The sequence below is a fragment of the Urocampus carinirostris genome, chromosome 10 (genome assembly GCF_059441175.1).
Source record: "Urocampus carinirostris isolate Australia breed hairy pipefish chromosome 10, RoL_Ucar_1.0, whole genome shotgun sequence".
Taxonomy (NCBI): domain Eukaryota; kingdom Metazoa; phylum Chordata; class Actinopteri; order Syngnathiformes; family Syngnathidae; genus Urocampus; species Urocampus carinirostris.
Genome location: NC_142358.1, coordinates 457,631 through 471,092, shown reverse-complemented (window position 1 = coordinate 471,092; position 13,462 = coordinate 457,631). Strand labels below are relative to the sequence as shown.

The following is a 13,462-nucleotide window of genomic DNA, read 5'->3' as shown; positions in this document are numbered from 1 at the left end:
ATAATGAACTCTTAAAAAATCAAGAAAATCCATCCACCCATTATCTGCACCGCTTATCCTCAGTAGGGTCGTGGGGGTGCTGGAGCCCATCCCAGCTATCTTCAGGCAGTGGGCAGAAGACACCCTGAACTGGTTGCCAGCCAGCCACAGGGCACACAGGAACAGACAGTTCACCCGCTCATTCACAGCTAGGGCCAACATGCATGTTTTTGGAATGTGGGAGGAAACTGGAATACAAACCCCACACAGGAGGTTAGATCTCCTGACCTCAGAACTGTGCCGCACACGCGCTAACCACTGCACCGCTGTGCTGCCCAAATCAAGAACATTTGCACAGTGTAAAATATAAAATATACCCACCTAAAATAACCCACACCAAACAAAGTAAACAACAACAAAAATAAATTGTGCACACTATAAATAATCCACATACTTTTAGGCTGTAAACTTGACATGTCTGCAATTAGTGTATTTTAAAATTTACCATGTTCATCAGTGCAAGAAATGAATTTGAGTATTAATTCGAACCCACCATTTCTGATGACTAATTAGCACTACCGCTACAACTATTTATTACTCTTATTATAACATTTCACTTATTAACTTGCATAAATAAAAACTGTTACCTCTAATCGATAATGGAGTTTTGGGGTTGGACACTATTAGACATTTTTAGCTATTCACAGCATTGGTTATTTCTTTGTGCCTTTGCAAACTTTTTTCCTGCGGCGTGAAGGGCACAAATGCCGCTTTGATGGGGGTTTGTTTACCTCTCAGTCCATTTGTAGATGCACCTTCTTCGTCTTTTACCTGTAATCCTTTTTGACATGCCGTGTATTTTAAAATGTGAATTTTTTAGGTGCTGGTACAAATTACTTGTGTTTCCTCTGGACCTAGCCACGACGCGAAAGCAAATTCTGCAACAGCCGGTTTCTTCTGTTCCATGTCCGCTTCGTCAAAACCAAAATAAGGACTACGTTTACGGAGTCCGCCATGACACAATAAGATCACACGGTGGGTGTGGCATAGTGTGGTGCTTGCAAACTTTGAATCACGTTTATTGGCTTTTGCCATTTTAAAAAGTTGCCTCTGATTGGTCGGTGCTTTTAAAACTCGAAATGTAACAAGTGTGGTTGGCCAAAATTACATCACTCACTACTAAACCTTGAAAAAACTGCAGTGCTTTGCGGTTTCACAACCGCACTATGTTCAAACTTCTGACTTCGACTTCAGACTGCCGCCCCCTACAGCCCCCTACAGCCCCTACCGCCCCCTACCGCCCCCCTACCGCCCCCTACCGCCCCCTACCGCCCCCTACCGCCCCCTTATTTACAGGCTTGCATAGGCTAAAGGGGCAAAACAAAGCCTGCAATTGGCCAAAAAAGATGTGTCAATCATCAGTTGAATCGATCACTATTGGCTAAAGTTATTCAGAGGTAAAGGGGCGGATCCTTTTTATCATTTACAGGCTCGCATAGGCTAAAGGGGCAAAACAAACCCTGCAATTGGCCGAAAAAGATGTGTCAATCATCAGTTGAATCGATCACTATTGGCTAAAGTTATTCGGAGGTAAAGGGGGCGGATCCTTTTTATAATTTACAGGCTTGCGTAGGCTAAAGGGACAAAACAAAACCTGCAATTGGCCGAAAAAGATGAATGTGAATAGCATGTGGGTAGCACTACGGCATAGAGTAAACAGTATTTTACTATTCTGTACTGTATTTGTAAATATTTTACTCTCCTGGATTTACTACACTCACGGATATAAGAGGACCATGGTTGCACATTATTATTGAACACAACGACTTTGGTGAGCTACTCCGGCTATATATTTTCCCAGTATCTTGTTTCAGACTGATCTCGATGTTTCTGAGATATCTATTTTTAAATTAAACTCAATTCCAAGTGTTGATTGTCATATGCACAGAAAAGTTGCGAGCGAAAAAGAAAATAGAAACTAAGGAGTGGTTGGCATTTCTTGAATCCCAAGATATTAATCTTCCGAATGACATTTGGAACGATGCATTTGAGTGACATCGTACAGACGCTGTTTCCGTACATGTCTGAGACACGTATTTGCTTCTTTGCAAGCTTTCGGAATGTTAAGGGGGTAATAAGTTTGACTGAACTATCTGACTGTTTTGTCGACGTTCCCATTGTAGCGCCTTATAATCCGGTGCGCCTTATGTATGGAAAATATAGGACCAGAAACTATTTTTTGGGGGTGCGCCCTATAACCCGGTGCGCCTTATAGTGCGGAAAATACAGTACACAATCGCCTGATCTTAAACCAACATACGGGCAAAGAAAAACTCAAAACCTCAGCGTCAGCGTGAGGAAAAAAGAAACCTTGAGAAGGGGCCTTACAAGTGTTAATTCCCCTTCCAGGATGACCAGGGTGGAATAGATTTAGCATTGAGTTACAGTACACAAACATAGTAAACATCTAAAAAAGAGAACATTAGGTAACATCTTGAAGTTTATCCGGAAATTGCATGACAGCAACGACTCTTCAAGCCCGTAAACTAATCCAAAATGTCCATAATGCAACGACGCAGCTTCCCATCTCTGCCGGCTGGACGATGTAGGCGTTGACATGCTTCAGGTCCAGACGCTGGTCCACTGACTCATCTCAAATCGTCCTTCTCCCTTGCATCACCACCAGCCAGGCAATCGGAAAAAGACAGGACAATACAAAATATGAGGTGGGCATCTGTTGTGTATGTAGTAGGGTTGTAGTAGGATTCAGAGACAGGCACGGACGGTACATTCATAGAGTCTTTACTTAACTTCTTCCCCGGTAGTTTTCAAGCACAAGTACAAGGCTGCACATTAGTATACAGCAACACCGCAGGAAGGGGAGTGTATTACACAACACCACATATTCCCTTTTTGTTAGAATAGGACACAAACAGTAGCATTAATCTAAAATACGCAATAACTCTTCGGTAAGTATGAGCTTATAGAAAACATACATTTCAATATTCATTACCAGATTAGAGGTGAATATTTATCAAAGGTAAGCAATATTGTAAGGAACTAACTATCAATATCGGTAAGCAAAAGTGTGTAAACCTTTTGGGCTACCACTGTTAGTGGCTTGGTGAACTTTGAGCCCTTTGGCAATGATTCCAGGTTTGCGGATGCAAACCGCAGAGCCAATCTGGAAGCTGGGTGATTTTGCACCGCAACGTTTGTCGGTGTATCGTTTAAACTTCCGTTGTTTGTTTTGTATGTTTTGTAGCATGTTGCCTTTGTCAGCAGTGGACGCATGGAGTGAAGACCTGTGATGTGAAGCTTTGTATTCAGTGGTCTACCATGCAACAGTTCAGCGGGGGATACTGAAGTCACGGCATGTGGTGTGGCTCTGTAAGTCTGTAAAAACTCACTGAAGAAGGCTTTCAGTGGTTTACCTTCGATGTTGGCTGTTTGCAGACAGTCCTTGAAGACTCTGTTGAAACGCTCAATTTCACCGTTGGCCTGTGGGTAGTACACAGAGCTGCGACGGTGTGTGATGTTCCTGTCACTAAGGAATGCTTCAAACTCGGTCGACACGAACTGAGGGCCATTGTCAGTAACAATTTCCTGTGGATTACCTTCTCTGCTAAACACAATGGAAAGAAAAGTCATAACAGAGGCAGAAGTAACATTTGAGCAGAAGGCAATCTCAGGCCATCGGCTGTAATAGTCAATTAGGGTGATGGTGAAGCGGCAATCAGCAGGCGCAGAGTGAAAAGGACCAACAATGTCCACAGCAACCTTTTCCCAGGCAGCAGTTGGGGTAGGCACAGGCTGTAATGGGGCAGTACGTGTGGTTGCGGTTTTGTCATGCTGCAAGCAGGTGGTGCATGATTTGATGGCGAGCTCAACGCGAGAATCCATTCCAGGCCACCAGTACAAGTCTCTCAGTCTTTGTTTTGTGCGAACTATCCCTTGGTGTGTAGCATGAGCAAGCTGGATCATTTTTTCCTGTAGCTGTTGTGGTATCACAACACGATGAGTGCCACGCACAATGACACTGTTCTGCAAGGCAACCTCATTTTGCAAACGGAAGTATGGCACGATGAGGGGGTCAAGGCCTTTTGCAGTACGAGGCCATCCCTTCTGCATGTAGTGTCGCACTTTCTGTAGCACTGGACATTCCTCACACGCACTGGAGAGCTCTTCAGCAGTGACTGCAGCAAAATCAGGAGACACAGCAGCCACCATCTCCATGATGCCATCATTTTCCAGTTTCGTCAGCTCCTCCGACACCTTGTCACTCACGGCATATTGAAGTCTGTGTAGCTTTTGCTGGACTGGAGGGACGTCTCCACGCTCTTTAACTTTGTGTATAAAACCTGTAGCAACGCCTAGAGCATTTGTAGTGTTGACAGTGTGACTCATCTAGCAGGTTTTGTGTTGATTCCTTTTATCTCTCGAGCGCTGTGTATGCGTACTTCTCTGATTCCTTTTATCTCTTTGTTGCACGAGCTTCACAGGAACGTCGGGCACGTGCACAGGAGCAATAGCTATAGCTTCTGACATTGCGGATTCGATTTGTGTAGCAATAGCGATCGCTTTGTCAAAAGTATTAAGTCCGTTTCCAACAGCAAGCGTTCTCTGATTCTCGAAGAGGACATCTTCTCAATGAATTGATCCCTAATCATATCATCAGCAAGTTCGCAATTAATTCCCTCAATGCGGCAATGAACTGAGCAGTGGTCTCGCCCGGTCTCTGAGCATGCCGACGGAACTTGGTACGCTCAGCAACGACATTAATTTTCGGTACAAAGAAGGTTTCTAGCGCATCACAGGCGGATTTGTAAGAAGTGCCAGTGTCGGGAAGGTAAAGAAAAATTCTCTGCCCTTCTGTGCCTAAACAGTGCAGCAGTAATGCGCGTTTTCGTTTGTCCGGCATTTCGTTAGCAGTCAATGATAGCAGGTAATTTTCGAACATCTGAATCCACGTGATGTACAACATCGTAGGCTCACCCAGGGTTTCAAGCAAAGCAGGGGGTTGTGAAATTCCGATCCAAGTCATCCTCGTCGCCAATATGACGTGTATGTAGTAGGGTTGTAGTAGGATTTAGAGACAGGCACGGACGGTACATTCATAGAGTCTTTACTTAACTTCTTCCTTGGTAGTTCTCAAGCACAAGTACAAGGCTGCACATTAGTATACAGCGACACCGCAGGAAGGGGAGTGTATTACACGACACCACAGCATCGATCATAAGCTATTGAACAGAACTGTGTCTTAAGTCTAGATTAATAAACTTTCACTGAAGTTTTGAAGACAACATTCAACAAAAACGCCAAACCCCCAGACAAAAGCTAATTCTTAAGAGCATTTTTTTTCACTGATGACAATTGATGATTTGACCAAATATATGAAATAATAAGAATAACAGACATTGGTGTGACCAGACCGGAGACTAAGTGGGGGCATCTCAAATGCACAACATTTATTCCCTGCTTTTTCTTTTTTGGGAGGTATTTTTTCTCAGCCTTTTACTTCTTTATCCTCGGTTTTAATTTTTTTCGTTCTCCATTTGTTTTAGTGTTTCTTTTTTCTTTTTTCCTTGCTTTTTCTTTATTTTTTTCTTTCCTTTATGGTTATTTTGTTCTCTGTTTTTCTATCTATTTATCTGTAGTAACTATTTATCGCGCACCAGGGCCATACACAGCTTTCTTGGACGAATTCGCTGAACTTTTGTCTGAACTAGTAACCTATGCAGACAAAATTATAATTATGGGGGACTTTAACATTCATATGAACTCCCCACTCAATTCACTTACTGTTGCGTTTCGGTCTCTAATTGATGCATTTGGTTTTAATCAACTGGTTGATTTGCGAACTCATAAAGATGGAAACACGCTAGATTTGGTTCTGACTCGAGGAGTTTTAACCTTGAACATGACGATGTTACCGTGTACTACCACTATCTCGGATCATTATTTAGTTACATTCGAGGTGCTATAAAAATGTAGTACTAAAAAAGCTGAAGCATTTAGCGGACGCAATATACGCACTGGCACAGTTTCTGAGCTGTCCGATATTCTTTCAGGAGCAGTTGCGTCCTTTCCTTCATACAAAGGCTCTATCGACTCACTCATGAATGAGTTTAATGTAGCATTAAACTGACTAGTGTCCTGGAATCAGTAGCGCCCATACGGCTTAAATCACGGCTTAAAAGACGCACGCCTTGGTTTACCGATGAAACTAGATCCCTTAAACAAGAATGCAGGAAATCTGAAAGAAAATGGCGTGCTACCAAGCTTGAGGTTTTCCATCAAACCTGGTGTGACAGTTTGTTAAATTATAAAGCGGCCCTTGCCTCGGCAAAATCAGCATACCTTTCGAAGGTGATTGCGTCACAAAAGAACAATCCCAAAGACACTGTAGCATCGCTTACAAGGCAACAGATTATCCTAGATAGTTCCACCCATTCAGCCCATGACTTAATGGTCTTCTTTAATAAGAAGATTCAATGCATACAGGAAGAAATTGCTAAAGACAGTATCAATACAAAACATACTAAAGGGCTGAAATCTATAGATGCACGACATGGTGGCTGTCCAGGGAATTTGTCCCAATTTAATGAACTGTCACTCGATAATCTTAAACAGGTGGTGAATACGGCCGAATCGACGGCTTGCCTGTTCGACCCGCTTCCAGGATCGCTTATTAAAGGTCTTTTTGGGGTCCTTGGACTTTCAGTTCTAAATATTATAAACATATCACTCTCCTCAGGTGTAGTTCCAGCGGCTTTTAAGTCCGCTGTTATTAAACCTACACTGAAACGACCCAACCTTGATCCAGAAAGCTTATGTAATTACAGACCTGTGTCAAACCTACCGTTTCTTTCTAAAGTACTTGAAAAAGTGATTTAATATCCGAGAGCAATCTTTTTGAACCAATGCAATCAGGATTCAGGGCTAATCACTCTACTGAGACAGCTCTGATTAAGGTAACCAATGATCTCCGACTGGCAATGGACTCTGGCGCTTCATCACTTTTGCTGCTGCTGGACCTTAGTGCTGCTTTTGACACAGTGGACCATAATATCTTAATAGAACGGTTGGAAAAATGGATTGGTCTCTCAGGAACCGTCCTCTCATGGTTCAGATCCTACCTCTCAGATAGGACGCACTGTAATAAATATGGCGAAATTACATCTGAGCTCTTTAGTGTTACCTGTGGTGTTCCGCAGGGTTCAGTTCTTGGCCCTCTTCTTTTCAGCATTTACATGCTTCCATTAGGTGATATTATTCGCAAGTATAATATCAGTTTCCACTGCTATGCAGATGACACTCAACTATATCTTCCATTGGAGGAATCTGCTGCACTAAATTGTGGAAATTTGGAGGCCTGCCTCACTGAGATAAAAGAGTGGATGTCACTCAATTTCTTGCGTCTTAACTCTGAAAAGACCGAAATGTTAGTTATTGGTCCATTTAAATGCCGCGACTTATTCTCAAAAACTGCTGTGAACATTGACAAATGTCACATCACACAGAGTGACTCAGTTAAAAATTTAGGTGTCATATTTGACCCTGATCTATCCTTTGCATGTGAAGAAAATTACTAAAACCGCTTTCTTCCATCTTCTTAACATTGCTAAAATTCGTCCTATACTGTCTCAGTCGGATGCGGAGATCATAATTCATGCGTTTGTTACCTCCCGTCTCGATTACTGCAATGCACTACTCTCCGGTCTCCCGAAGTCCTGAATCAAGAGTCTTCAGCTGGTACAAAATGCTGCAGCGAGGATTTTAACTAGGACAAAAAAGTCCGACCACATCATGCCGATTTTGGCTAACCTGCATTGGCTCCCTGTTAACCTAAGATGTGATTTCAAGGTTCTCTTAGTATTATACAAACCATACATGGACTTGCTCCCTCATATCTTTCAGATCTGATTTCCCCCTATGTTCCGGTCCGAAGCCTTCGTTCTGAGAGCGCCGGTCTTCTGGTGATCCCAAAAGCCAAGAAGTGCTGTGAGAGCGTTCTCCATCCGGGCACCGGTGCTGTGGAATGCTCTTCCTCCTAAAATCCGATCTGAAACCTCAGAAAATACATAAATACTAAAAATTACTACAAAACTAAATATCAAATTTAGCGCTTGTGAAAACATATTATTTTGTCTTCATTCTGATATAGAATGAAATCCTACAAAACACTACCACAGAAATACAAAGTTTCTATTAAATAAATATCCTAACAGAAATACTATGAATATACAACTACAGTATTAAAAATACTAAGTAAATACTACAAAGATACTAATATGTAAATACCTCAAAATACCTCAACAGAAATACTACAAAAATACAACTTTAAAACAATAGTACTGCTACCGAATATTTGCCACCATGTTTGTCTGTCGTTTTTGCTGCTTGCTTTGGCACTGGTTTTCATTCGCATTAGACAACATTGTGGTCAAACAATACATGTTGGGGCTTTAAGCCTATCTTGCCATTTATTAAGGAAAATATGTTTTTATTTGTATTTTTCCTTTTTTGTTCTCTTTGGTTTCTTTTGTTTAACATTTTTATTACATTTTCCCGTTCTTATTTCTTCTTTTTATCTTAATTTGGTCTTATTTTTTTTCATTTTATTTCATTTTCCTACATCTACTTTTCTTTGGGTGGGCAGAGCGTATCTGTGGGTGGGCACTACCCACCCCTGACCCCCTCTAGTAACGCCCCTGTTGGAACCTCCACAGACTCCGCCCCTATGCCGCAAGTGACACGAGCCGAGCGTAATGGGAGCTAGAGCCGGTATCAAATGGACCAGATCATTTTGAGGTAGCTGAGTTGTTAACATTTTTATTCTGTGTAACTTTTTTATACTTAAGCCAGTGTCTTCATCGGGTTTCAGCCTATAATGTCCGTTATTTGAGAAAAGAGAATTTAGAAAATGCCATCTTCTTGGCGGTGCATGGGTTGAATTTTGAGGGTGCTTATTACCCCCGAACACGGACTAGTTACACCCCTTGGTGATGACATAAAACGCAAGGCGAAAGATAGCCACGGGTGGCGAATGACAACGTAACCTCAAGGTGTCATGAGTTGAATCTCTTTTGTTTTTAGGCGTGAGTTGTGTGCCACCTAAGCCATGGTGCACTGCGCTGGTTGCAAAAAGCAGATCCTGGACCACTGTCTGCTCAACGTGCTGGACCAAAGCTGGCATGTCAAGTGCGTGCAATGTTTCGATTGCAAATGCAATTTGACGGAGAAATGTTTTTCTCGACACGGAAGAATATACTGCAGAAATGACTTCTTCAGGTAAGATTTATACAATAATTACAACTTTAAATTGTTAAACTGATGGATTATATTAAAATCACTGTTAAAAGAGCTATCCATTTTCACTCTATAAATAACATGCAGACATCTACACATACATTTTTAAATAGATACGTTACATCAAATTGGTTTTGAACCTTTCACAATTAGAGCAAAACATAAGATCCTTGTTTAAAGCACTAAATTTGATATCTCTTTTTGTAGTATTTCTGTAAGAATATTTTTGTAATAGTATTTTTTTAGTATTTCCATTGTTGTGGTTTTTTTTTTAGAATTTTTGTAGTATTTTTCTAGTGTTTTTGTAGAATTTTTGTAGCATATCTGCGGGAGTATTTTTGTACATATCCATCGTTTGAAGTCTGAAGAACCCTGCGAAACTAGTCAGGATAAGCGGCACAGAAATGGATGGATGGATGTTCGTAGTATACTTTTAGTATTTTTGTAATATTACTGTAGTTTTTATAGTATTTTATAGCATATCTGCAGTAGCATTTTTTGTAGAATTTCTGTCAAAAGATTTCTGTAGTAGTATTTTTGTTGTATTTCGGTCATAATGTTTCTGAACTAGTATTTTTGTATTATAGTATTACTGAAGTGGTATTTTGTAGTACAGTGGGACCTCGGTTATCTCGGTTAATGGGGACCCAAACCACCCGCTATAAGTGAAAATCCGTGAAGTAGCGGCGCACCTTAAAAAAATAAAATAAAATCTATATATATATATATATATATATATTTTTAAATTTTTTTATTTTTTTAGACCCAGTTAATGGGTACCAAAACCATCCGCGTAAAGTGAAAATCTGCGAAGTAGCGATGCCCCTTCAAAAATGCTTAAAAAAAAATAAAAAAAATATATATATATATATATATATATATATATATATATATTTATATATATATATATATATATATATATATATATATATATATAAATATATATTATTTATCGTATATATTTTCATTGTATGTGGACCATTTTTGTTTAGCGGGCTGGATTAAATAGCTTGCATGTGGCCGGCGGGCTGAGGTTTGCCCATCTCTGGTGTAGGGGTAAAATCAATTACAAAAAAAATTGCATCCAAGAAACATGCTATCTGTGAAGTCCATGTTCCATGCCAATCAATGTATACGTATCTCCATAATTTATATGGTTTTGATCATTTCAGTTTTTTTTCCGCAATAGTGTAACAATATATCCTACTGAAAAATAAATGCATACATTTGGAATTTTACTAGTTTTCTTCTGTTAGAATTTCGGCTTCTATCCGGATCGACTGTCACTGTAGCAGATGCATACCTGTCAACCTCCAGGGCTCCATGCCCTTACAAAATTTTGTATTTTCCCTTACAAAATACAAAATAATCTTACACCATATTTTTTTCAAACATGTTTATTTATGTAGTTTAACATGTTACATTGTACATGTGTTTCGTTATATCATATATATTGTTAATTAACATTTTGCTGTGAGATACTGTGTTGCTCGACATGAATGAGGTTTATTATAAAAAAGGTTCGAAAATGAAGTCGCTTGGACGTTCACCGAAGAAGGAAAAAATACATGCAAATATAATTAGTAGAATAATACATTTTGTTCTTTAAAATATCAATTCATTTTCTGCATTAAATTATTGTTGGTAATATACTGATTAAAGGGATAACCACAAACCTGTCTTTTTTCATTTTCTCCTTTTATACTTCCTTTTTTATAACATTTTTATACAACATAATAATTTGTAATATAATGCATCAAAGCAAGTGAGCCGCTTGAGAGCCGGCTCTCTTTGATGAGTTGAGCCGAAAAAGCCGGTTCTTCCTTTCACTACATAACTACCACATGAAATCCGAGGCTGCAGACGCATGCGCACAGTGGCATCAAACTGCTCGCTTTGTTTGCAACGGAAAAAAAACGATACCGAGATAGCGGCGAACTCATTTGACTTGATTGATTTGCCGTTTTGTGAGAGTCGGTGTATACCGCATGGTACCCATAATTGCTAACTTTGCGTTTTTCCATACAGATTTTCTTGTACATTTTATATATCTTAAAAATGCATAATAAATGTACTTTGTACGGCAAAAACGTACAGTTTGACAGGTATGCAGATGACAACGTCATCGTTGATAGCTTATACTGTATTGCCGCGCTATACTAGTCACGATCAATTATTTATTTTAAACTAAGCTGCGTCAGTTAGTTGTTGTTGTTCATAGAAAAATAGCATATTCAAATTGTTTACTGATGACATATATGGCATATATATATATATATATATATATATATATATATATATATATATATATATATATATATATATATATATATATACATTGATTGGCATGGAACATGGACTTCACAAATAGCATGTTTCTTGGATATATATATATATATATATATATATATATATATATATATATATATATATATATATATATATATATATATATATATATATATATATATATATATATACATATATATATATACATATATACATATATGTGGTTAGCGTGTGTGGGGCACAGTTCTGAGGTCGTGGGAACCTCCTGCGTGGGTTCAAATCCAGGTTGGTTCAATGGTTCAATCCATTTGATTCCTAGCCTTACTGTGCAGAGTTTGTATGTTCTCCCCGTGCTTGCGTGGGTTTCCTCCGGGCACTCCGGTTTCCTCCCACATTCCAAAGATGCATTTCAGCTGAATTGGTCGGTCCAAATTGTCCCTATGTGTGACTGAGCGAGTGAGTTGTCTGTCCCCTTGTGCCCTGCGATTGGCTGGCAACCAGTTCAGGGTGTCCCCTGCCCACTGCCCGGAGATGGCTGGGATGGGCTCCAGCCCCCCCGCGACCCTGATAAGGATAAGCGGTACAGCTAATGAGATGAGAATATATATATATATATATATATATATATATATATATATATATATATATATATATATATATATATATATATATATATATATATATATATGTATATATATATATATTACATAACTCCCAATGTATGCAATTTACGCCGCAATAATTTCATTTTTTTTTATCATTTCAAATTGTAAACACCGTATAATAATTTGTGTAGGGGGGAAGCTGAATACAAAAAATAAAAGATAAAATTGACATAGCAACTAAACATGCCATTTGTGAAGTCCATGTTCTGTCAATTATTCGCTACTCCCCCGTGTTACGTCTTTGATCATTTCAAATCGCATAACATTTTTTTATACTGGGGGTAAAAAAATAAAATAATTCATTTAAGAAAATACTAGTGTTTTGTTGACCAATTTCGTTTTCATTCCAAATGGCCTCGGTCACTGGTAGCGGACGACAATGTCATTGTTGATTGCTAATACTGTGTTGGTGCGGTACACTATCAAATGTTATCCTCTATCAAGCATTTATTTCAAACTAAATTGTGACAGTGTTTGTTACAGAGTAAACCCATCTTTAAACGGACGAATAACAAATATTATCCGCGATTAAGCATTGTTGTTGTTCGGTAAGATTGTGAGAACAATTACATCTTCAACATTTTTAGGTGACAAATTATTTTAAAAAGCACACTATGAAATACATACCTCGCATTTTATACATTTTTCCGCTTTTTTTTCCCCCGTTTTTATTGGGCAAATTATATATAAAAAAAATAGCAACGATTAAACATGCCATTTATAAAGTTCATGTTCCATGTTCATGTAGATCATTTTGAATTGTGAACGCCGTACATCAATTTTTCTACTGAGAAACAAATAAATACACTCAATTAGAAAAATAAGTACTCTTTGGTCAGACTGATCTGGTTTTGCCAATTTCGGCTTTGATCCGGATCGTCTCTGTCACTGGTAGCAGAAGACAACGTCGACTACTAACGATGTATAGCCTCGGTACACTAGCAAATGTTATCAACGATCAAGTATTGGTTTGAAACAAAATTGTGACGGTTGTTTTCACAAACTAAACTCATCTTTACAACAAATGAGTGGCAAATGTTATCTGGGATCAAGCATTGATTTTAAACTAAATTGTGACAGTTATTATAACAGAGTAAAAATCATCTTTAGAACAGATATCTGTGAAATCCTGCACTGCTATGTATAATAGGCAACACTAAATTACTGAGGAAATGGTTTGGATTGTTTACTTCGTAAATAAAATTCACTTGTTTACA

The 13,462-nt window shown here is 39.0% G+C and overlaps 1 protein-coding gene across 1 annotated transcript in view; it reads left to right on the top strand.

The window, feature by feature from the left end:
- Positions 1–8,752: 8,752 nt before the first annotated feature.
- The window catches only part of LOC148357429 (LIM/homeobox protein Lhx1-like), a 45,556-nt gene continuing 40,846 nt past the window's right edge, over positions 8,753–13,462 (top strand). Inside the window, exons 1-2 of the mRNA XM_088346195.1 lie at positions 8,753–8,793; positions 9,079–9,273. Of these exons, the coding sequence (XP_088202321.1) occupies positions 9,104–9,273 (170 nt within the window). The 5' untranslated portion in view covers positions 8,753–8,793; positions 9,079–9,103. The remainder of the gene's footprint in view (positions 8,794–9,078; positions 9,274–13,462) is intronic.